This window comes from Mchenga conophoros, linkage group LG1, assembly GCF_057382185.1.
Source record: "Mchenga conophoros isolate Kocher_MC1m ecotype Shallow Benthic linkage group LG1, M_conophoros_male_GT1.1, whole genome shotgun sequence".
Lineage (NCBI taxonomy): Eukaryota > Metazoa > Chordata > Actinopteri > Cichliformes > Cichlidae > Mchenga > Mchenga conophoros.
Genome location: NC_140526.1, coordinates 15,358,551 through 15,384,216, shown reverse-complemented (window position 1 = coordinate 15,384,216; position 25,666 = coordinate 15,358,551). Strand labels below are relative to the sequence as shown.

The following is a 25,666-nucleotide window of genomic DNA, read 5'->3' as shown; positions in this document are numbered from 1 at the left end:
GTGAAACTCTGATTCGTAAACGACTCCAAAAACACAAAGTCATGATGCAGTTCACACATTTATTCGTAAGAACCAGTATTCTTTGAAATACAAAATGTAGGAATTTCAAAATATAACCAAAAGCTGGTATCATGGAGTAACTGGCTAAAGCTGCACACCCTGTACAATAACTTATTAACCAGTTTCATCACAAACTGGCTGGAAAGGTACAAAAGTAAGAGAGAACAGAGGTGCAGGGGAGAGAGAGTCAGTATAAAACTCAGGTGCATCACATTGGTTGTTTTTTTTTTTAAACCACTTCTACATGTGTTGCATTTACATTCTCCTGGCTGGCATGAGAACAACTCTTTGGAAAATACAACCTTGCCAGTTCACAAACACACATGTAGACAGTGGAAAATAATGGAATAGGACAGAACACTTATGTACAAAAGAAGGTGGGAGAAAAATAGTGACCTGAACTTGGTGAAAAAGACCACTGAAATCACTGGATTATCATCTCAACAGAGAGGTGTACAGCTTAAATATTATAGCTCAATAACCAGCATTGGATTAAATATCAGTCTGAAAGCGCAAACAACTTTTCATCGGATTGCTAGACTAGTTACAATACACTTAGAAGTATATTTTTAATAAAATACCAGCACAGCAGAAGTTATCGTACGCAACAGTTGTTTTTCTAGCAATTTTACTACCTGTTTAAAGTTCCTAAATTGTTTGAGCTTTCAGACAGCAGTACCAGTAGTTCAAAAAGAGTTTTGTGCCACAATGTCACAAAAAGGCCACAATTAACTCCCTGGTCACAACACAGGTCTAAACAAGACCTGTATGATGTAAAAGGTGTTTACACAAGTGTCTGTGCTCAATGCAACAGGTCCGAGTTTTAGCAAAAATCACTGTTTAGCAAAGAAAACAACGGAAACACAACGGGTTGTGTATTGGCTGAGACTATCAGCGTGGTGTCTGTGCTGTTGCTGTAAACAAATAAAGAAAAACACATGCTATTTCGGATTAACATGTATAAAACACACAAAGAAAAGCCTGGGTCATCTCTCTACAAGATATGGCAGATGAGTTTAGTACACAAGTCTCTCTGAAAGACTTAAGGGAACCGGAGTACCGTGTGCGAACCCAACAAGCAGCAAATGGTAAAACCAAACAACATAAAAACAATATGAAAGAAGGAATTACAGGCAAGAGCGCCTACAGTAAAGCAAACCCATAAAAAAATAAGAGAAATTCAGTAACACTGAGTTCACAGTATCTTAAAGTAACCAAGAGATCATCTTTCAGAGAAAGAGGGTAAGATGGCTTCTCAAAATGTGAAATGCACACACATTTTGTTGTGTACCAAAGGCCTTTTAAATTACATAGATTTTTTTTAAACTATCAAGTGAAATAAAGCAAGTGTCTGTTACCCAGTTTCAAACTATTCCACATATTTAACGCAACAGGCACTTGGTTGGTCTAACAAACACTGAAATTCAAAGAGGTGGGAATGCTCTATCATGTAACGAGGGGCCAAACGAGAAGAAACTGATGTAAGTTGTTTTCTAGATTTCCTTGGTGTGGAAAAGCATCCCTCCACCTCCCTCCAAGTCACAATTTTGCTGACTGTCAACAGGTGTTAGATTCTACTGTAAAACAGGAGCAAGAAAACCGTGTGACTCTTAAAGGCCAGAATGAGGTCTGATGAAGTTTTACACCATCTCCTCCCAGAACACAAACAGGTCAGGCAAATCATTATGTAAACACCCTGCCCTGAAATACAACTGTGAGGAAAGTGTAGCTTTCAATATAAAACTGCAACTAAGTGTGATAAACTTGATCAATGTTCCAGCACTGATTAAGTTTAGCTTGCAATTCGACATACCTAACTTAATAGCCAAATCATTCAAAAGGATCTGGCATGAACATATTGTAGGCGTGTATGGATTTGACTTTTAAAATAAAAACTTCAAATTACTACTGAAGGTTTGCGTGGAGTCATCTGGCTTTACTTTTAATATTTGGGAGCTTTTAGGAAATGTTATTCCCTGAAGTAAGAAAGCGCTTCTCCTTTGGTCACATCATCGCTTAAGGCTTCGTTAAAAAAATAAAATAAAAATGAAACAAGCAAACCAGGTAGTCACTGTGTTGAGTAACAAAGAAGAACATGTAACAAGGCTGAGAGCGATGGTCTGGTAAGCCATTGCTAGTGAGGAACTTGGTTGAATGATTCTTCTAGTTGAATGGCTACTGTGTTTTGGTCCACCTGCAGAGAACATAAAGACAATGACAACAACCCAGGATGTTATAATCACACATACATACAAATAAATAAATATATAACAGAAACTGTGTCAGGAAGTAAGAAATGTTGTCAAAAAAGTAAAAAAAAAAAATGTCTCCGTGTGGGAGAGTATATTAATAATGATCAGCTGCCACTTTCAAACACTGGAAATAACACACACACACACACACACACACACACACACACACACACACACACACACACACACACACACACAATGATTTTTTTTTTTTAAACACAGGAAAAAAAAACCCCACCTCACTGATTAAGCCCAGTTGCACCAACTCTACGGACAAGTCTTGAAAGTTCTCATCTGAAAGACATACCAATGTAGTTTGTAACAGTAATTCACAGTCACAACTTCAGCACACACACCCATGAAGCTAAAGCTAATAAAAGTGTTAAGTACCCCCACACACACACCACATAAGATGAATTAAAAAAACAACAACTACTCTGGTTGCTCTTTGCACCACTAAAACATTTTTGTGGTATGGCTGTGCAAATTTTAAATGTTATAAGGCAACAAGCATCTAGTATTGAGGGGGCCGGAAGAGATTTATCAAATTAGAAGAAAAGGACAAAAGTGGTTCTGCCAGGTCAAAAACTGTTAAACCATGTTTGTCTCTTTTTGAAGTCTTAGTATCTCCCAACTCTTCTTTCTACAGCCATAAAAAACAAAAACAAATCTAATCTAGTTTTATCTAGTTTGTCAACATCTACTCCCGTTCTTTCTTTTTCACAGCAATATGCGACTATACACACTGTTTACCTAAAAACTGGCAGAAAATGTCAGATAAAGGTGCTTACATAATTGCTAGGTTGCTCAGAATACATTAAGACATTGGTAAAATGTTCAGAACAAAGTATTATCACAAATTTTGTTGCCTACTTCCTTCCAAGACCACCTGTTTGGTTATAACCTAATGTTTTGAAACTTTTTCCATTATCGCTATAGTGGCTGCACTACTCTGTGCTTTGTGTGGTTTGTCATGGTCTGTCAATTTTTAATAACACAGCTGTCAATTTATAACTATACCAGGAATGTGGCTGGGACAACACAAGCTGCAGGAGGAGATAGAGGATCCAATAACTTTGACATTAACAAACACACCCATGGGCCCCAGCTACATGAAGAGGGGCTTGATATTCAAGTTCAGGGTGAGGCTTCCTCACTTGTTTGCTCCTTGTGGTCTGGTATTAAGTCATTTAACAAAATTAGCACCCATTTACCTTTAATGTAAACATGCTTTACTTGTATATATGTTGTAGCAGGATTTAACCATGCAAAATGCAAGGTGGTGAAATCTGAGTGGCTCAATGTGAGTTAGAGCTTGCAAGAACAAGGCATGATTAGTAAGTGTGGGTGCGCGTGGAGGTAAAGTTTCAAGTATTTCAGTGGCATTTGGGTGCAAGTGTCCAAAAGAAGACATATGGTGTGAGAAACAGAAAATGCTAAAGAGATAGAGTAAAGTGAATGCATGCGAGTATGTGACAAACTGAGTCTGTGACAAACTGAGTCTGTAAATGAGAGACAGGGGGATGAAAGCCCGGGAAGAAATGAGCAGATCTTGACACAGGAGGTGACAGCTGTCAGCTGCAGCCTTTCACAGGCCTGACATTCTCCACACGCCTGCAACATTACACATGCCTACCATACCTGTTTGTGCATGTGCATTAGATCAGATCACACTGCCAGTTGTATGTTATATTCTCATTTGCCTCCCTTCAAGCTTCTACTTGTCTTTCAAAAACTAGCAAAATTAAAAAAACAAAAACAAAACCCTTTTCTTTTTCCATAATGAAGACTGATCAGATTTCAGCATTTGTAAAGCCAGTAAGGCAACCATCTAATAAAAGCACGTCAAATAAAATTTTAAAATAAGCACAAGATTTTCATGACACACAAGCGACAGCTAGTCTTCCAGCCTAAAATAGTCATGCACACTGTATACATTGTGACGCCATTCAAGCTCTCTCTGGAACTTTACTCTCACTTTCCTACATGCCTCAGTACAAACACGTGGAGACAGATACTTCATGTTAAAAGTAATAAAAATCACACTCAGATATTTACAACCTCGTCAACCTTGTTTACCAATACATGCAAATGAAATTCTATCATTAACCCTAAATGCAAACCTATCGACAAAATACTTATTCTTTATAAAAACCTCACTCTGAAGTCTGACATGTTTACAACCTCTACCAGAGGCCATTAAGGTTTAGCTGATGGAAATTTTAAATATTGTTTTTTTTTGTGTGTTTATAAAGCAAGTCTTCCAAATTTTCTATACTTGACCGACAACAGCGTTGAGCTTTTTCAAGCTCATTACACATGTGTCACCATGTCATATGAACTGATAATAAGATATGAAATATGTTGATCTTACGAGGTAACATGTCACAGCTTAGATGTCTATTCAGTTTATCCTCCATTTTCAGCAGTAATGTAAGCTAAAAGGACAGAAACAGATTGAGAAAAGGTTATTTTCATTTCAAGTTGTTGCAGCAGGGTTGTTGTATTTTGAATTATTTTAAAAATAAAAAGAGAAAACTGCTAATGTTATAACTCTTACATGATACTTTGCTCCCTCTTCGACAGGCTCAAAGCTGCACTGCATCTGAATAATCTGCAGAAAAAGAAGAGCAGTCACAATAGAACTTTATATGATGCGCTGTGTCTTCATTCAGTGGCCAGTTCAATGTCCATTATGCCGGTATAAGTTGTTTTACACACCTTCCGTGTCTCAAGCTCTGAAGGTTCAGGCGTTGGGGATTTGACTGGAGGGATGACTACAGGAGATTTAATAGTCTCCTTCTGAGTCTGATGTGGACAGGGCAGCCCAAATGCCGTCATTGGATAAATACCATTCCTGATCAAAAGAGAGAAAAAAAGAAAGGAAAATGTGGAGAAAACATAAAAAAGAAACAAAGTGAACTGATAAGACAATGGAATAAGAATGGGAATTGGATAAATCAGTGTATTTATTTTCTTTGCAAGCTCCTTTGACAATAAATATGGTTAATAGTTGAAGACAAAGGCCCAAAACACAACATTTTATTTTTTTAACAAATAATAGCCACAAAATCTAAGATACTGAAAATATCAAAAATAGTATCACATCATATAGTACTTTAAAAGATAAGTGGAGGCAGTACAAAAAACAGTCAGATGGCCCACTGCTGCCTCCTTGTGGCCAGACCCATTTTTGAGCACAGGGTTAATAGCAGTAGCTGTGCATTTACCTCACATCCTCCAAAAACTTGTCCAGCTCCAAAGCTGGAAACTGTGAAAGCCTACAGAAAAAAAGGGAATAGTACTTTTTTGAACCATTTGAGAAAATATTTAATATATTATAATGATTAATGAAAAATACAAAAAACTAATATATACATACATATATATATATACATATACATACATACATATACATATACACATATACACATATACACATACATACATATATATATATACACATATACATATATATATACACATATACACATATACATATATGTGTGTGTATATATGTATATATATATATATATATATATATATATATATATATATATATATATATATATATATATATATATACACACACACACACATATATATACACACACACACACATATATACACACACACACATATATATATATATATATACATATATATATATATATATATATATATATATATATATATATATATATATATATATATATATATATATATATATATATATATAGCGGGGGGTTATTTGACAACCCTTCAGCTATTATATTATATTGCTGAATAAGCAGTAGGTTCTACTACTACACAACCTAGAGAATACTTTATATCACTGATGTTACTGCTATAAGGTGCAAAATAAAAACATAATTTTAGATGTTCAGTTAAACTACAACACGAATATCAGCCTTTGGCACTTACTTGAGCTGAACATCCTCTTTGGTCTCGGCAACAACCAGGTTTGGGTCCAGTTTTTTAGTGATCTCCTCGAGGGCATTCTCAGGAATCATATCTGGGCAATTAAATTAACATAAAAGTAAATATCTTTAAATTTACACTTGCATACATGCTTGTTGCTGCATCTGTTCAAGAGGCAGGAAATGACACCATTAGTCACACTAGCTTGCGACCTGTTTTGCTCAGTACCACACCACAAAAAGATGATAATGAATTAGCAGAAAAAAACCTTATGAAACTTGCAGTGCAATATGTTTATCACACTGTTAACAATGCAGTTTAAAGTTATGTTTCTAAATTTGCTTGTTCAGTTTTAAAAAAATGTCTTCTTCATGAGAGGTTTGCAAGTTTTAAGCCTGATAAAACTTTGTTTTTGGTGGGGGGAAGGGACTTACGTTGATGGCTGACAATACAGTGTGCAGCCAGCAGTTTTAAGAGCGGTACTTCAAAGAGAGCCTGGTTAAAAAGAAGCTCCCGGGCTGTAGGTCTGGCAAGAGGGTCACATTCCAGGCACTTCTGGATTAATTCCTATATAACATAAGAAAAAACCCAACAATTAGGTGATCTCCTGTGTGCAAGCACTTGGCAACAGTGGGAAGGAAAAACTCCCTTTTAACAGGTAGAAAACATTTGGCAGAACCAGGAGAGGGAGGGGCATACATCTGCCGCAACCGGTTGAGGGTGAGGGAGGGAGGCAGGAAAAGGAAACAAAAACTATAATATACAGAAGAAATGGGAATGAGACAAAGCATTTTTTGAGCATGCAATTTAATGAAAGTAATGCTTAAACTGAAACACCTCATCAAAAGTTTAGGACCAAATGTTTAGGACCACGAGGCCAAATCTGTGCAAAAATGTGGATTCAATGTCATTTTCTGTCAGATACTCACACTGTCATGACGTTCTGATGGCAAAGGCAAAAAATAAATAAAAACGTTCCCTTTTTGAACACGGTGAGGTTGTTGAACTGCATAAACAGGGCCTCTCGCAGCACGCCATCGCTGCTGAGGTGGGACGCAGTAAGACAGTCATTTGGAATTTCTTAAATGATCCTGAGGGTTGTGGTTAATTGGAAGAACCAAAAAAAAAAAATTTCACCAGCACTGAGCCGGAGGATCTAATTGGCTGTCGTTCAAGACACTGGATGGTCCTCAACCCAAATTAAGGCTGTTACTGGTGCAGACTGCAGCCCCATAAACATCAGACAGCATCTGAGACTGAAGGCCTTCAAAAAAATGGTGTGAGGTGCTTTTTCCTTCAGTGGAACAATGGAGCTTCAAGACGGCCACTGGTTATGTCCAGAAAAATGTTTTGTCTTACTCCCATTTCTTGTTGCAGTATGTTGAAGCTCTACTTGGAACCTTGTTAAGATCCAACCATGCAAAATATGATTTTTTGCTATTTTTTTAAGAGGTGTTAAACTTTTGATCATGACTGAATAAAGATGCTGACGCCTACAAACACACAATATACTGAATCTCACCCTCTGCAGTGGGTCCTCCAGTAACTGTATGGCATTGTTGATGGCCTCCTGAGAAACATGAGAAGAGTCTCCATTCCCCTGAATCTCCAACAGTGCCATCTGCAACACATCAGCACTCATTAACAGACAGCTCTGGGAAACAGTTTAAGCTCTTATATATCATATACTACGGGTCCCATCTCACCTCTAAGGCACACATGCCAAAGGAGTAGATGTCTGCGGCTGTAGTAACATCAACATCTACAATGGGAAAAGACAGCATGTACATATATTACATCGTAATCTAGACTAAGACCTATGATCCAATAATCAAAAGTGCGTCTTTGACAGCTGACCAAAAAACCCCCAAAAACCAAAAAAAAAAAAAAAAAAAAACCCCAACCCAAAAAGAGATATTAATAAGAGCATACATGATCCTGTTGCATGAAGTACTTTGTGCTTGCAATTTCAATGGAAAAATAACTGTGCAATAAGCAAAAATATTAGAATAGGGCATAAGAATTTAGTATGCCTCCAAGGACCTCTTCCTTACATTTTATATTGTTCTAATACTTTGATGTTATATACATTTACATAAAATACTGTTTGTATAAAAATACAAGCTTGCCATATTTTATTTAACAGAAAGGGTTTTGAAGAGAAAAACGTGTACTCTCTTAAACTAAAGCAAAGAAAATGAAATATGGAACACCCTGACTTTTCAATCATGTTACTATAATAAAAATATTTTTGTGAGAAAGCTGAAGTTCATGTGTTTAAACATGTTTTCCAACAGAGCTGTATCATAGGTATAAATTGCTAATATCAGTAATAAGAGAAAATCTACCTCCATATTCCGGAGCAAAGAAGTGCAAATTTTTCTGTTCCTCGGTACAAGTCTTTACGTGGTTGTTAATGGTGTCTGGAGCAACTGCAAATGAGATAAGGACAATTATTTTCAGAATACACAGAAAGATGAGAGAAAAAGTAAGAAAAGTCTGAAAAGTAAGCATAGGATAGGAAGAAGCAAAACTGCAAACTGAAAAAAAAAGTAATGAAACAAAAAAACAAAAACAAGAAAGATAAGCGATGAAAAGATGAACCAAATTCATAAACTAGCGATGTAAATATTACCTTCTGTTGTTTAAACTTTAGTGTGGGATTGTCTGGAGGCTTTGTGGTTACACTTGAGTCACTGTAGCCATATTTACACTCAGAAAATTGGTTTTCTAAACCACATTATGCACAACTTTTGTTCCCTCATATGATGTGCAGGACTGGTTTGTACAAGAACAAGGCAAAGATTTGACCATTATATAAGAAGTCTGAACTCCTCAAAGTCTATTTCCTGCTCAGCTTGCAAACTAAAAGCAATAATAGGGGCTGTGTATTAAATATACATTTAACACTGGCAAGACTTGAACACTTGAACATTGTTTCTTGTTCTTTTGTACATAAAATCACATAAATTTCCTGTTTAATTCTACGAAAACTTTGGTTCTTAATCCATAATTTATTATAATTTGACTCCTTTACTGTTGCTTTGCCTTCACTACCTAAAACGCAGGGGATGAAACCTGTGTAATTTTATACCTGATCCAATCTTGATGAGGCCGTTGTGCTGAATGAAGACAGTGTCACAGGTCAGGTTGCCATGGATGATGGGAGGATCACAGGAGTGAAGATAACTGCATATCAGGAAAAAAAGAAAAAGAAATTACAATTACATACAATGTACTGGATTTCTATCAATGTGAGTGTATATTAAAATAAAAGAACATTTTTAAAAATGACCTTAGAGCTGAAAGAATCTGCGTGCACCATCTCTTCCAAGCCTATAGGATCATACAATTTATCAGAGCAATTTCTAGTTGGTTTCCAAAATGGCTTGACATTTAACCAAATAATAAGAAGCACATATTTGTTACTATAATATGAAAACTACGCTTTGCTCCAGAAAGACAGTCCCACATTCTGGCTTTAAACACAGTTACTTTTTACCTTTAGAGAAGACTTTTCATATATTCTAGTACATATGCAGTATTATAAAGTCTTTTTTTTTTACCTTTTCATTCATGGTCTTGTGATTCTTCTTTGTCTTTTTCAGAAACTGCTTCAAGCTTCCAGATGACATATATTCAGTAATAAAAATCACCTTAGGGAGATAAAGAAGTGTGTAGAAAACACAAAGAGAGACATTGTTCAAATGTAAACTGTGATTATTTCAGGGCAATAGTAATAATTCTTATGGAGTTGACAGAATATGAAACAATGTCTCCAAAAGCCTGAGACTCACCCTGGCCCCGTTGTCCTTTTTGTCAGCCCAGTATTTGTGAAACTTGACAATGTTGGCATGCTCCAAATGGATCAGGTTATCAAATACAGCCTCTACCTTCTCCTAAATCCAAGAAAAAAGGACAGAAAGCATAGCAGTTATAATAAAATAGTACAAAATGTTGCTTTTCCACTTGCTCATAGAGAGTTCCTGTAAAGTAGCTCCCGATGACATCACTCATAGAATTCAAAAAATGCCACAGCGTCACTATGAACTTTGTACCAATGTGCCTGATCACTTTGTAACAATGTGCCTGATCACTTTGTAACAATGTGCCTCACCTCCAGCATTTTGAAATTTTTCCTCTCTGAGATCTTAACTTCATTCCAAACTACTTCCACTCCTTCTTCTGTGTCCATAGCCAAGTATGCAGCATCAATCCCTGGGACGTTACGCTGATTCACCTACATTTAAAGGGAAGAGCGGCTCATGAGGTCAGATGTTTTACTACCAAAATGAAGCAGATATCAAAAACACCTTCCTCAAGTTTTGTGTTTTCGTCATCTTTTTTTATTCTCTCCAGCATTTTGTTTTCATCTATGCCTCATTTTATAGTTTACCTCAATGATCCACCCTTACCTCTTCTTTACGTTTCTGCCAGCGGCCACAAGGGCTCTCTTCCAGAATATATGATTCATCTTCACTTTCGTCCTCATCCTCTGTCGCTGAGATAGTACTAGGCTGGACAGAGGACACAGATGGAGACACAGAGGGTCCACTTTGTACCTGGTGGGTAGTACTGGACATGTTTCCTGATGTGAGCTCTGGCTTTCCCTCAGTACAGGGAGTTCCCCTCTCCTCTGACTCAGACATCATAACACACAGGTTCTGAGTTGAAACAAGTGACACAATGTCTCTTTCTTGTTTCTCCTTTCTCTGTTTGAACGAGTCACACATCCATCTTCTTCTCAGGCAGGCTTTTCAACAACGTAGCGATCAGAAGGGAGGACTGTAAACAATAACACATATGTATAGAACGTGAGAGGGCTTCTATGGTTTTTTTTTTTTTTATATATAACAAGGACAACGTGTTCTAAGAGGTAGAAGAGTTGAGAATCATTCCCATTTATGTCCATATCGTGTGTTAATAACATCTGTATTGATTAAAAATGGCTGTTCAACATCCAAAGGTGTTTTCACGAAGAATGGATGAGTCGTTAGTGCTAATAAATTAGCTACAATTCTTTCCAAGTAGTAAGAAGTTAAGATGCATTCAGGATGCATTAGCAAAATTTGTAATTCACATTTCCTCTCCGACTCTAGTTTCTTTACCTATAATTGTGTGTTTAAGTTACTGAGAGAGGAAGCCCTGCGCTTTACTGATAGCTTAGACGCAAAATGACATTACTGTTACAGGAGACTAAATAACTCGTGTAAGTGAACTTATTTGGTTAGGTTCCTGCTAGTGTTCAATGTTAGCTTAAAGTTCAACCACCCACTCCTTGGCTAACTTTCCCCAGGCTAACAAGCTAATGAAAGGTAAATAAACAGATTGCCAACATAAAAAGTTGAACAGCAACATACTAACGTCTTACCGTGGATCACGAGAGCACCGCAAAGTTAACAAACAGCCCAGGGTTACATACTGATGGAAAAGCTGCAAAGAGACGGCAATATAAAAAATGTTAGTTCGCCATAAAAAATGTTGCAGGGTTTCAAGTCCCTTTCGCACAGCATAAGTGGGAGGGGCGGGGCAACACTTGAGGAGCGCTTGCTTGCGCACAGAAAACGCAGAGCGGTGAGTACGTCGAATAACGCAATTTAAAAATGTTACACAAAAAGGCTACATTATTTTTGTCCAAAGCACTAGGCCGGAGTTCGAAATTTAGCTGTGTCTGGGTCCATAATTCCCCTCGATGTTGTGTGGGAGTGGTTAATATTTTTATCCAAACTTAACAACGCATGATCTAACAGACACACACAAAGAAAGAAACAAAATGTTGTGTCTGATAAAACAAATTAAATAATAAAAAAAAGAAGAACAATATATAGATTTTTAATATTTTAGAAAAAATAAATAAAATAAATAAATATATAAATATACATGGAAAAAAATATATATATATAATAGATGAATGGATGGTTACATATAGATGGATATATACTTTGATTTTGTTTTTACTCCATCACACGATCGTTGAGGCTAAACACCATTAAAACTGTGTGATTATTTGAATTTGAGCTATTTCATATTCATATTTCCGCAACTGAAAAAAAAAATCGAGTAATCGGAAAATTCCGAGTTAGGTATCTCAAATTTTCAACCTACCAAGTATACAGTTTTGTATTTATTTTTATGCTGCACTTTTTCTTTTTTTTTACCGTGCAAAATAAAATGCATTTTGCTCTGGCGACTTGTGTTGAACAACAATCCAGATAGATCCCTTAATATGAGATACAAGTTCAAAAGTTCTCACTGGGCATTGTAATTTCATAAATATGTGCTTGTATGTCATACGACTATTTTAGTAATTAATTAAACGTACGTATCTCGTGCCGGTTAGCAATACTAAATTAATTATAAATTAAAAATAATTTTCCCCTTAAAACATTGTTTTAGCGATTGGCACCACGTGGTTTCATCGAAAGCGGAAGTTGCTAGAGGGGAACTCTCTTGCCTTTTTTTTTTTTTTTTTTTTAGCTGGCTCGTACAGCTGTTTCACGTTGCTAAAATCCTGCGCAACCTAGTATCCACGATTTACATCTATGCAGTGATGCAAACAAGCGCGCAGGGAAATAAAGGAATTATTGTGTGGCTGCCTTTTTGATTAAAAAACACTCCCAGCCCGTCTTCGCTCACTATGCGGAGGCTTCATGATAGCAACGCGATTCACATAGGTCGTGTATAACTGATATTTTATGGAAGGTGGAAGCAGGAGAGGCTGTGAGGCTGAGGAGTCGGGGCATCAGCTGAGCTGGGGACTGGAGCGTTAGCAAGCTAGCCTTCGTGACAGAAACGTTCATAACGGAGCAGCGACTGTTCGCTGGTTCACTTCATCATGGCCACAAATGGTAACAGTTTAACGCCTGCGATGGGAGAGATCATTCAGTTAAACGTCGGTGGGACGAGGTAAGCTTCGTCAGTGGGACACCTCAAAAGATGATGGCAATTATTTGTGAAATTTGAGCTCCTGTGGGTAATGATGTGTGTTTACATGGACAAACAGCCACGGATGTAGCTCGAGTAGACACAAGCTTGTTTACTTGATCGTTACTCCTACTTTCTTACACACGAGGGATAATGTACACACTGAAAATACACAATATATTAGTTTCATAATAAAGGCAGTTTTTTTTTCTTCTTTTAGCCACACCAGTCATTGTTGTGACCACTAATTATACCTCTTGGTCGACAGATTGCCCAGTCACGATTTTAATGATGCAACTTTCTATTTTTTCACAATACTGTGTTTTGTTATAATTCATACTGCAGGTTCAGCACCTCCAGACAGACTCTGATGTGGATCCCAGACTCTTTCTTTTCAAGGTTTGTAAATGCTGCCAGACTCTTGTAAAGCACATGGGATATATTTGGTTAATACACGGAGCTGATTGCGTTACTGCTCTTCCCTTACTGCTGCTACCAAATAAGAAGCTCCACTTTAGTTGTAAATTGTGTGACTTCTCTGTATTGTCTACAGCTGCTGTGTAGAAAATGATCTAAATGCATATAGAAGTCAGACTCAGTGAGCATATTACTATGCACTCATTCATATTACATAATTAATGTTAAGTATGGATGTTACATTATGTCATTTCTGCCCTACTTCATCCCGCTACAATCCCAGTGATGGTAAATATCAGGGGATTAGAATTACTATTCACTATTACTGGAAAAAGGTTCATAATAAAGTAGTCCTCAGTGCAAAAGTGTTCAATGTAAATGTTATAATAAAGGTATTGGAATGTGTGGCTTTTTTAAAATCAGATTTTAGCCTTAGAGGGAATCCTACCCTCTAAGGCTAAACAGCTGATTGGGGCTAGGCAGATACCAGAGTCGTAACAAACTCAAAACACTGGACTGGCTCACAGTTTGACAACAGCTGACCAAGTAGTGTAAATGCCTGCCAAGGCACCTGTCTGTCTGCCCGTCTGTCAGTCTATCTGCTCTGCTACCAGCTGTCTGAAGTTTTTTTTTTTCTTTTTCATGCAGACTCTTTCAGCTTAATAGTCATAGTTAATAACAGCACACACTGACATGGTAATAATTTGTATTTCAGTGTCAACAGGCTAGCCAAGTGTTTGTTATTGTAAAATAATTGCTTGTTGTGGTGACACTGGTGGTAAGTGGAAATAGAGATGTGCTTTAGCTAACTGGAGAACTCTTGTGTGTGTCTCTTTTCCAGTTTACTGAGTGGAAGGATCTCCACTCTTCGGGATGAAACTGGAGCTGTGAGTAGCTGTTGCTTCCAAACTGGGGCAGCATCTGCAGGCACCATCCAACATCAGGGGGAAAAAAGGACATGACATTTTGTCTGTTACACATTACTGTTCTGAAGTACGATACATGATGCTGAGATGAGCAGATGAGCTGACATCCACTTCTCTGCTGTTGGATGACGCGCTGTTTTTGCAAGGCCACTTCTGACTTCATAACTTTAGTTGCAGAATTTGTTGTGGATTCTGAAAAGTGTTAGAAAATAAACAGAAATGTTCACTGTAACTCTCCAGAGCCGTGACATTTTCATTAACTCTCCAATCAAGTGACTTAATAGTTAGTCAGCTTTTGTTTGCGACAAACTACTGGATCTTCAGTCCTCACCAACTGATTTTCTGCCTTTCAGATATTTATTGACAGAGACCCGACAGCTTTTGCACCAATATTGAATTTCCTCCGAACCAAAGAACTGGACCTGCGGTGAGCAGTCTTAATGATGTTCAGAAAATATCTATTTTTTGGTGTAATTCTGTCGCTTTGTTCCTCGTAACTTACAGAACAAATATGCTGTTTGTTTCTCTCTGCAGGGGTGTCAACATCAGCGTCCTGAGACATGAAGCAGAGTTTTATGGGATTACTCCTCTGGGTATGTTGTGGAACAAAGTTTTAACAGGAAACCGAGTCAGCCAAGTATGAGTACAAACATTGTGGAAAGCTTATAATAAACCTGTTTTGCAGCCAATACATTTTGCAGTGTTCACTCCATGTCTCCAATATCAGCAGGTATTGCATAATAGTTGAGTAGGTTGGGGTTTATTTTGGAACGAGTATAGTACAAAGAGCTGCTGTCGTTAATGTGAAATGTTGCTCTTTAGTGAATGTTTTTTTTGAGGCTCAATTTAACCAACCTCGCAGCTGTAATAGTGTTAGTTCCACGTACTCTAATGTTGTTTTACATCCTGTTTCAGTGTTTGTAACTTCCCTGCATTGTCTCTGTACTCAAATGGGAAGCTTACCTCAGTGAAAGCTGATCACCTTCGTATATACAGAACAAAGTACTTGGATCTAATTTGAATCAAAGTGGACATGAACTTTGGCAAAATAAACTAAAGAACGAGATCCTGAGGAAAATTTCCATCAGTAAAGAAAAAGAAAATCAGCAGCAGTAACTATATTAAGTAACCCATATTAATGTTATTATGATAATGACCTAATACTAATTTGCATATTGTTGCTTTTTGCTTTGTTTTTTTGTCTGCCCCTCTGTCTTTGTGTGCGTGCATACATGTGCAGTGCGTCGCCTGCTGTTGTGTGAGGAACTGGACCGCTCATCATGTGGTAGTGTTCTCTTCCATGGTTACCTGCCACCCCCAGGTAAAGACGTGAAACTGAGCGACACTGAAACTGAACTGAAAGATCATCCTTCTGAGGTTTTATTTAAAAATATCTTAAAAATGGAAAATGGAAATAACCTGCTTTTAAGTTCTAGAACAGCACAAAAGTGAAAGTCAGCAGGAATTTTTATTTATAAATTTCTGTTAATCTTGACAGCCATCCCTGCACGAAAATCAAGCCCCGCATCAGCACCCATTGGCTCTGCTTCAGATGAACGGCCAGGCCCTAGTGGAGCAGAGGGCTTCACCCGCGTTGGCCCCCTTTCTCACCCATCCTTCTCTGCCTCGCCTGGAACAGATGACGGCCACAAACTGGGCAAGTAGCCTGCGACATCTCTCTGAATACAGAAGATGAATAATAGTCATAATCTGAAGATTTTGCATGTGCTTACATCTATTATAGCAAATTGTGAAAACTCAGTTGTGGAATATACTGTAGGCGTAATCTCAGAATAAAAAACAAGCAGGAACTGTAGTAAGTGACTTGTCAGTAGAAACAGGAATCTGCCTTCTGCCTTCCCCAACAACTGTGCATCTACTGCATGTGAAGGAGCAAGGACAGTTATGATACAGTCGTATGTGTGGCACATCAGTATCTATATGCCAGTAAGAGAGTTCAGTTCATGTACAGTGTGTTTGTGTGTGTGTGTGCATCACTGCTGGAGCTAATATGACCTGACATCCTTTTAGCGCGTTAGTAGCACTCACTGAAGTAGCCTAGTTTCAAATTGGTCTGCTCCTTGCTAATGATGGTATCATGTGATGTACATATTAGAGGTAATAAACAGAGAGTAGAGTGTCTGGCTGCTTTTAGAGATCTGAATCACATTTTAGGTAATTTAGAAACCAATAAATGAGTAATTAGGCAGAAAAAAAGTCTTGCTAAGCATGCTGTGAAAGACATGAGGTTAATGGTGTTTTGTTTGTGTGTGCAGGTCCCATGGTTGACCCTAGGAAGGTGCTGATTATAGCAGGACACCACAACTGGATTGTAGCAGCCTATGCGCACTTTGTAATCTGCTACAGGTAATATTACAACATTTCTCATACAGCTCTAGCTCAAAAGTGGGACACATTAAATAATTTATAATGCACACATGCATTCATTGTCTTTTATGTCTCGTGTTTCTGAGTGCCAGCATTCAAGCTGTCATCTTTGGTTTTATTCGAGTTAAATTGATTCAAATATTAATTATAGCTGAAGCAAACAGTCCACACTGAGAGTAAAATATTATTTCTTTTTGCGAATATCCATTTTTTACAACATGGACAACCTGGTAAAAATGTTATTAGGTGTAATAAGAGTGGGTATGTACGCTCACATTTATGAAAGCTCATATATCAGACTTCTTTAATCTTAACCAAATCCAACTGTTCCAGTGCAGAGGTGCATGTTTGTCACTCTCGATTTAAAAACTTAACGAGAAAGGCATAAAAATAATCAGAGGGTAAAAAGTATTTCTGTGTTCTTTTCTCTGCAGGATAAAGGAATCCTCTGGATGGCAGCAGGTGTTTTCCTCTCCCTACCTTGACTGGACCATTGAACGTATTGCACTGAATGCAAAGGTGGTGGGCGGCCCACACGGAGATAAAGACAAGATGGTGGCTGCCGCCTCTGAAAGCAGTATCATCCTCTGGAGTATCCAAGATGGAGGCAGCGGTAATGAGATAGGTAGGCTAACAAAAAACAAATAAACAGAACCCCCCCCCATTTTAAAGCTTCAGGCTAGATTTTTTTAATAGGTATACATACATACCATTTTGTATCACCCGTAACTTCCTTCAATCTCTGACTCCACCTTTAGTCTACATTCACGTTTTCCAGCTTTCTACAACTTTGTTAAAGTTCATTCTCTCCACGCGCTGCCCCAGGGGTTTTCAGTCTCGGCGTACCTGTTGACGATCTCTTCTTTATCGGGAACCAGCTGGTGGCTACCAGTCATACAGGAAAGGTTGGAGTGTGGAATGCTGTCACACAACACTGGCAGGTAGGAGAGCGTATGTGAGTAAAACACAGAGCGGGCTGAGTGCTTGTGATTTTCCTTGTTTGTGTTTATTAAAAATGATATACTGAATAATTGAATTGTGCATTTGTTTAACTTAGATTTGCTTCCCAGTGAGAGGCACCAGTACTGAACTGATTTTTAGTTCCCTTTTTTTTCTTGTTAGGTTCAAGATGTGGTTCCCATCACCAGTTGTGACACTGCAGGATCCTTCCTGCTACTGGGCTGTAACAATGGCTCTATCTACTACATAGGTACACACAGACAGGTTTATGTTTTCTCTGTCTGTCACACAGTTTATGGATTTTTTTTTATTCCATTATTCCATTTAAACCTCTTGTCAAATGCCACAGACAGAGGTGTTCCTCTCTGTGTGAGCCAAGCAGTACTGCCCTTGCTTTTTCTCTTCAAACCAGGAGCAACTTGGTAACTTTGATCCATGATGATCACTGCTGTGCCTATCAAACATTTCAGGCACTGAAGCAGATTAAAAATGAATACTTAAAAAAACCCCAAAATAGTAAAATATTCTGGAACAGTTCTAATAAACACAGATGTCTTTTTGCTTCATGCATTCATCATTCTCTATGAAATGCTTATAAAACAACCATGGCCTCCCCCCCCCCCCATCTAAAAGATAGAAATTTACTAAGAGGATTCATTCCAGGATCTGAGTCAGTGAATGATTCAGTGAAGGGCTTATAAAACCCCAACAAAGACACGCTAACATGTAACCTTCTTCTTCTTTTCAGACATGCAAAAATTTCCTCTGAGGATGAAAGACAACGATCTTTTGGTGACCGAGCTTTATCACGACCCATCCAATGACGCCATCACTGCACTGTCTGTCTACCTCACACCTAAAACCAGTGAGTGGGCAAGTTTTTCTTCCCACAGAAAAACTACCGTTACTTAGTTGTACATATTTATATTGTGCTTTTTGTTTTTCCACTGCTCCTACTCTCAGGTGTGAGTGGGAACTGGATCGAGATAGCCTATGGGACTAGTAGTGGAGCAGTGAGAGTGATCGTGCAACACCCAGAGACAGTAGGATCAGGACCCCAGCTCTTTCAGACCTTCACTGTGCACAGGAGCCCAGTGACAAAGATCATGCTGTCTGAGAAACATTTGGTATCAGGTGAGGAAGGTGTTGCAGGCAGTATCCCTGTCTATGTGTGGGCTATAGAGGATTTTATAGGATAACAGCTGCCTGCATCTTATGTGGTTGTGTATTTGTGTCTGTCAGTGTGTGCAGATAACAACCACGTTCGGACGTGGACAGTAACCCGTTTCAGAGGGATGATCTCCACACAGCCAGGCTCCACCCCTCTAGCTTCCTTCAAGATTCTGTCTCTGGAGGAAGCAGAGAGTCACGGGAGCTACGGCTCTGGGAATGATATAGGTGAGAGAGTTAAAAAGTGTGTTTGCACTGTAATACACATGAATTTCTTTAATCCACCACTGATAAGATAAACAACAAATCCCACCCTGTGCAAAATAGGGTTAGAGTTACCGGTCATCATCATCATCGTTATTAACCTTAACTGAAAATGTATCTATATGTTGGTGAAGCTGACACTGAAAAAGAATAAAATTTAATTATGATTAACCACCTTACGTAGTGGCTTTTGCAGTATTTGTGCAGTATCTTAACATCACTGAGTTGGCTTTTTATTTTCAGGTCCTTTTGGAGAGAGAGATGATCAGCAAGTTTTTATCCAGAAGGTGATCCCCATCACCAACAAACTGTTTGTGAGGCTCTCGTCAACTGGGAAAAGGTACAATGCCCTGCCTCTCTGCTCCCCTGACCTTTATCTGACTTTGTTTCCTATTATCTGACATACATGATATTTTTTTTCTTTCATTAAATGTCCCTTTAGGATCTTGGCACTTCTTTTTAAAATTTACTACCGGTAAATGACATATTTGTGTCTCAGGATCTGCGAAGTGCAGTCAGTGGATGGGACCACCATCACTTGCTTCATGGTACGGGAGTGTGAGGGCTCCAGTCGAATGGGGTCCCGACCTCGCCGTTATCTGTTCACAGGTCACGGCAATGGCAGCATCCAAATGTGGGACCTGACCACTGCGATGGACACCGCCAATAAAGGAGAAGAGAGGAAGAAAGAGGGTGAGGAAGGAGAGAGATTAGTGAAAAGCCAGAAATGTGAAGGCGAATGTTGTGTTTGTTTTAATGAAACAGTAAGTTTTTAATGAGGCTCCTCTCGTTTCTGATAGATATAGGTGGGCCTACAGAGGAGGAGCTGCTACAGCTGTTGGACCAGTGCGACCTGAGCACCTCCCGCTGTGCGACACCTAACATTAGCCCCGCCCCCTCTCTGCTACACCACACACGCCTCCGAGAGTCCTGTTCGAGGTTAGAAAGGCAGCACTCATTTATTGAGGTTACAAGCCTATATATGCCGTCTGAATTATCAGAAGATGTGTTTGAAGGAACATAAAAGACTTCTTCTTTTTCTGTCATCAGTCTGCAGTTACAGGCACCGGAGCCCATTCCCGAGACCCAGGCTACATATGGAGCTGTGCGACCCTACAGAGAGAGCCCCCTGCTGGCCCGTGCTCGTCGAACTGAGTCCTTCCACAGCTACCGGTGAAATATCATTTATCAAACACTTATACTAGAAGGGTTCAAATAAGAGTATACTAAGGTGATAACTTTAGGATTTCAAAACTTAAACCCCCCCAAAAAAACAAAACCCAATATTGAGACTAGTAAGCAAGATTGAGTGTTTTTCTTGTGCGATTTAACCACTTTCTAAATCAGTTGTTCTTCACCCACAATGCTGTGTTTCGCCAAAGAAGAGCTCTGGCTGATGACAGAGCAGGGAGAGATGGAAACTTTGTGGTGCCTTACAATAACAGAAGCACTTGGCTTTATAGTCGCTTTGCTTGGCATTTCAATAACATAGTAATTTGATTATGCTCTACTAATGTAAGTTCAGGAAATGCTGAGTTGTCCCTGTTTGCATTATGTTCCATTATCTATCTAGCGGTGACTGTCTATATTATCATGCTTTCATAGAGACTTCCAGAACTTCAGCCTGACTCGAGGTGTCCTGGACAGCACAGGGCAGACCCCTGATGCCCGCCGCTCTCTTTGTGACTTTGGGCCTGAAGACAGTGAGAGGAGAGCCTCAGTCTTGGAGCTGTGGGCTTCCCGTACCACAAGTGCAAGCTGTAACACAACAGCTGGAGCGTCTGGAGTATCTGCCACAAAAGCTGAATCCAGTCAGGAATCTGCACGGCAGCCTCCAGACAGCCCAATTCCAGGAGGTGACGTCAGGCGAAAGGTACATGCTCAGTCAGAAGAAGGAGAGGCTCCTGCATCGGGAGGAGACGCGGTGAAGGTTGATGGAGGTGTGAGGAAAAGGGGAGTACTGGAAGGAAGCTTTCTTGGGAGAAAGAGGGCTCCTCCAGTTCCACACCTTGCCTCTGTCCCCTCTGGATCAGAAGGCGGTGGGAGCGACTCTTCTTCAAATGCCTCTCCTTCCCCCACCAAACTGTCCACCTCACCACGACACAGGAAGCTGGTACCTGAGCCATCCAGCCAGGACAGCAGCCTGTGAGGGCGCCTTTTCTCTTGCTCTCGGTGGAAGTTATCTCGTAGAGGTACACTCTCTAGGTGATCATGATAACAGAATTTAAGAGCAAAAGAGGAACACGAAGCAAAAAAGCAGCGACGGCCCTTTCCGCCTCCACAACAGCCTTGTTAAAGTATGGTTCAGGATGTTTGTTTCTCTTCAAATCCCACACAACAGGAGTGCTGCCATGTTATACTGAGCGCAACATAAATATACAACATCCCAACGCTAACATCACTGTCATGGCAGGAATGCTTTTCTTTTTTTTTCTTAGATCACTCACCCTCGTAAAAATCTGCCAGGTGCCAGTAATGCTCCTCCTGTCTCTGTTTGTGTTTATTTTAGGCTGTCTTAACAGATTGCTGATAATCTTTTTAGCACTTTAAGTTTTAGGCATGAATCAGATCGTTTGCTGGCTCAGTCCTGGAAAGAAAAATGCGTTTTTTCTTCCTTTTATGATGTTGCTCACGCAACATCTTAAGGAACACACAGCCACTACAAGAACAGGACAAAAGTCTGTTTGACGAGGTACGGTTAAAGGAGTGGTCGGTCACTTCTAAATGTGAAAACATGAACTAATTAACATTAATAACATACCACAGCACTAACAGTAACCATTTACCAAGATATTTCAAAGTGTTTCTAATAACCTATATCAGGTGTGCATTACTTTGTTCAGAACCTGATCTAAACTGATCTTCATATCTGTAACTAACAGTTACTTCTATTATCATATAAGTCATTTTAGATGTTTTAGTCTAAAACAGTGTCATAACATGTTACCTATCACAAACTATTTCACTTATAATGGTATAAAAAGGGAACAAATCAGTAAAACTAGACCCCATTTGGTGATTGATCACCTGATTGGCTGACTCATCCGTTCAGCACTAGAGCAGTGGAATTGAGCAGACCACGATTATATCAAGCATCTCTGACACTATGTGCAATTTGTCGTGCAATCGATTTTTACTTACCTTAAATGTGTTACCTTCACTAGAATTCTAGGCAGATACTTGGATCCTAGAATACTTTGGGACACAGTAATTATTGTTGTTAAAGCAACAACACTAAAAAGCCAATAGAGAGCGAGCAGTTCAAGCAGGCGATACAACTTTACAGAGTTGTATGACAGCTCAGTACTATGCAACAGTGGATTTATCATGCACACCAGAAATGAATAACTCTGGTTCCCGGGCGATTCAAACTGAAATCTACGTGGATAACAGCCTGCAAAAACGTCGAACCCCTGTGTGGATGAGTGACTGCTTTTCACTCCAGCTGGCACAGTTTTACCCGTTAGTTCCAGTCAAGTTACGCTGTTAATCTCCTTTGATGCTAATTGCAGTTCAACAGGCTCTTTGATCCTCAAACAAGACAAAAATTGAAACAGTTGTGTGAAGCGTTGGACTGCAATGTTAAAAAAATGTGAGGTATTTTATTAGACGATCTATATGTGGAATTCAAAGAAGATAATTCAGTGCTCGAAGCTAAAAAAAATTATATTTACACAAAATAGTAAAAGCAAATGTCTTTTTAGTATTTTGTGGTATAGATAGTCAAGTTCTTGTCTCAACAGAGAGAAAGAACACATTTTATTGTCAGCTTGTTGCTATAGTTCACAAGTAAGAGGAACCGTTTGTGTTCCTGCTTTATCATTATTATTATTTTCACAGTGGTGCCTGTGTGAGATCACTCTAATTATTTATTTTTTTATTTTCACACTACACTCATGCTAAAACAAGGACCTACACTACATCACTTTACTCCCTTTGAAACAGGTATAAAATGTGTGTTGTGTTGAATGACTGTTGCAGTGCCTTATGTAACTTGTTTGGCGGTTATCAGTCCGTTAATGTGTTTTAATTGAAAGAAATTGTGACCAAATGCTTGTGAAGACGGAGCTCATTGTGGAGGCACGTTACAGACCTGCCCACGTCGCTGTTGGCTAGAATTGTGTTATGATTTTACAGCGGGATAAAATAGATGTAAAGAGTGGCATTAAATATTAAGTAATTAGGGATTTACCGATGAGTGTACTGTGAAATTCTGGATCGACAGTGATACTGATGTTTATTATGTTGTGGTTGCTTTTTTTTTTTGCTTTTTTTTTAAATTCCCCAATTTGTTCCAGGGAAACAAAGAAATCTTGAATATGAAAAAAGTAAGTGAACTGTTTTAAAGTCTTTCAGCTCTTCATCACACTGTCTTTAGCCAGCACTGGCAACATATAAACATTACAACACTGAGAACAGTAAATGTCCGATACGGATGTTGTGGTTGATACATGGGCACTTAACATTACATTAGCAGACTACATTGCACATAACCCTCACATGCATTAAGATCGGAAAGTCGAAACTTCCTCCCAAGATGGGGGATTTTATATATTTTTTTAAAATGTAACTTGTACTTTTAGTTTTAAGCATACCATATAGGTTGGAAACAAAAAAATATCTGTGAGTGACAACCTTAATTAGCATAACCATGTCCTGAAATATTAATCACACTTTTCCAAAAGCAGCAGCAATGTAACATGTTTCATTGGTAATCATTTCTGAATGACGACAGAACTGACCGTGTGCTAACGGCTTGTACAAAGATGTAACATTTTGATACATTAAGTGTGTGCAATGTGGACGTGTAATCAGAACAAAATCCTGATGCGGATGCATTGATTTGTCTAATGGTGTGTTGATGTATACGCTGTTCATACAAACATAAGGCCTATATTAATATAATCATGCTATCGGACCTAACCTGCTAATGTATATTTTCTATAGGAACATGGAGTTAAATGAGTATTTCTGCACATAGTTATTTGTTTATCTTCTGCAGTGTCTCTTATCTGTTGCTCCTTAACCTCCCCTGGCTATGTTTACATTATATGGCAGCCAGATGCTAATGAGCTCAAAGAAATACATATCTGTTTATTTAAAAAGGCCTGTGCATTCTTGTTTTCTACATTGTGTATGCATTATGCTATATTATTTACCACTGCATTGAGTAATGATCAAATATTAAGTTGCTATAGAGTCACATTGTTCGTGCAATTGAAACTACCACTGTGTTCACTAAAACGTCTGATTATACTCAGCATGTTTCGCTTCTTTCTTAAAATTACAGATTTTTTTTTCATTTTTATAAGTTCACATTGTTATTCTTAAAAAATATTCAACTATTTACATAATTTACATTTATATTTAGATAGAAACATACCTTTTTATTCCAATTTACTTTATTTATCAGTGCAAACGAATCATGTTTCATCGGTCTTGAACCATTTCAGTCGAGATTTCTGGGCAGATATCATCAAAGTGATATCAGGATTAATCTTATAACAAATGCTGTTTGGGTGTTTTTTAGGATTTGATATTCCTAAATGTACAAAAATTATGAGATCCTTGAAAGGAAAGTGAATTTCTGATAGTTTTACCACTTAAAATTTTGACACTATTTTTTTTAATACTATACATCGTAAGTCAGTCACGTCTGGGTAAGGTTTGCATGGATAACTAAGAGTGCGCAATTGTTGTTTTGTCTGAGTGTCACAAAGGTGTGTATGTGTGTCTCCCCAGCGCGCTCATTACACTAACCTTCCCGTTCAGACAGTCTCCTCTCTGCGATGGCGTCTGTCGTCATTGTGATTTATGAGTTTAATAAAACCCTAAGTGTGTGTGTGTGTGTGTGTGTGTGTGTGTGTGTGTGGGGCTCAGGGCCATACTGTCCCTTACAATCACTCCACAAGCTCTCTTTTCACAGCCTCTCCCCCCTACTCTGTGGCTGACAATAGCTGTGAATGTGGCTGTGAATGTTTTAGAAGTGCCCTTGTCAGATTGGTGTCCTTGAGCGAGGGCATGCTTGTTACTGCCACTTTGTTAATTTCAAACTTGCCTCGATGTCTTGATGTCCCCTCAAGGGACGCAGGAGCAAAACTAAATTACTGCTGCATAGTTTTGATGGAGACACCGGCCCTGTGTGTATTTGTGCTTGTGTTTTTGACTCTGTGTGTGTGGTAACTGAGTCCCTGTGCAGCTGGTGGCACAATTCTGTGTTATACTAACTCAGCAGAAAAGAGGATTCCTAAATCTACATTTCAGCTAGATCACCATGGAGCCCCTTTTAATAGAGTGACTTCATTCATTATGTAACATCCAGTAGTATTTAACCATTGTTAATACTGTGTTTAAGCAGCAACTGAGGCACATTTAAAGTGCTAC

At 38.7% G+C, this 25,666-nt stretch overlaps 2 protein-coding genes across 2 annotated transcripts; one reads left to right on the top strand and one right to left on the bottom strand.

Moving 5' to 3' along the window:
* Positions 1 to 64: 64 nt before the first annotated feature.
* LOC146583114 (nuclear receptor-binding protein-like) lies at positions 65 to 11,776 on the bottom strand. Its single transcript, XM_085267559.1, has 18 exons — positions 11,605 to 11,776; positions 10,649 to 11,018; positions 10,351 to 10,473; positions 10,031 to 10,132; positions 9,800 to 9,889; positions 9,529 to 9,569; positions 9,328 to 9,422; positions 8,582 to 8,665; positions 7,940 to 7,995; positions 7,756 to 7,854; positions 6,668 to 6,800; positions 6,237 to 6,327; positions 5,543 to 5,593; positions 5,034 to 5,169; positions 4,873 to 4,926; positions 4,687 to 4,750; positions 2,551 to 2,606; positions 65 to 2,254 (listed from the first exon to the last, which is right to left on the bottom strand). The coding sequence occupies exons 2-18, from the start codon at positions 10,964 to 10,966 to the stop codon at positions 2,195 to 2,197; spliced, it is 1,653 nt and encodes a 550-aa protein (XP_085123685.1). The 5' UTR covers positions 10,967 to 11,018; positions 11,605 to 11,776; the 3' UTR covers positions 65 to 2,194.
* An 805-nt stretch (positions 11,777 to 12,581) lies between these two features.
* kctd3 (potassium channel tetramerization domain containing 3) lies at positions 12,582 to 24,538 on the top strand. The gene is made up of 19 exons (XM_085267457.1): positions 12,582 to 13,139; positions 13,503 to 13,556; positions 14,416 to 14,461; positions 14,854 to 14,927; positions 15,035 to 15,093; positions 15,741 to 15,821; positions 15,999 to 16,157; positions 16,777 to 16,867; positions 17,323 to 17,513; positions 17,714 to 17,829; positions 18,011 to 18,098; positions 18,597 to 18,713; positions 18,812 to 18,982; positions 19,091 to 19,246; positions 19,526 to 19,622; positions 19,782 to 19,975; positions 20,083 to 20,221; positions 20,333 to 20,455; positions 20,888 to 24,538. The coding sequence occupies exons 1-19, from the start codon at positions 13,069 to 13,071 to the stop codon at positions 21,429 to 21,431; spliced, it is 2,571 nt and encodes an 856-aa protein (XP_085123583.1). The 5' UTR covers positions 12,582 to 13,068; the 3' UTR covers positions 21,432 to 24,538.
* Positions 24,539 to 25,666: the final 1,128 nt, after the last annotated feature.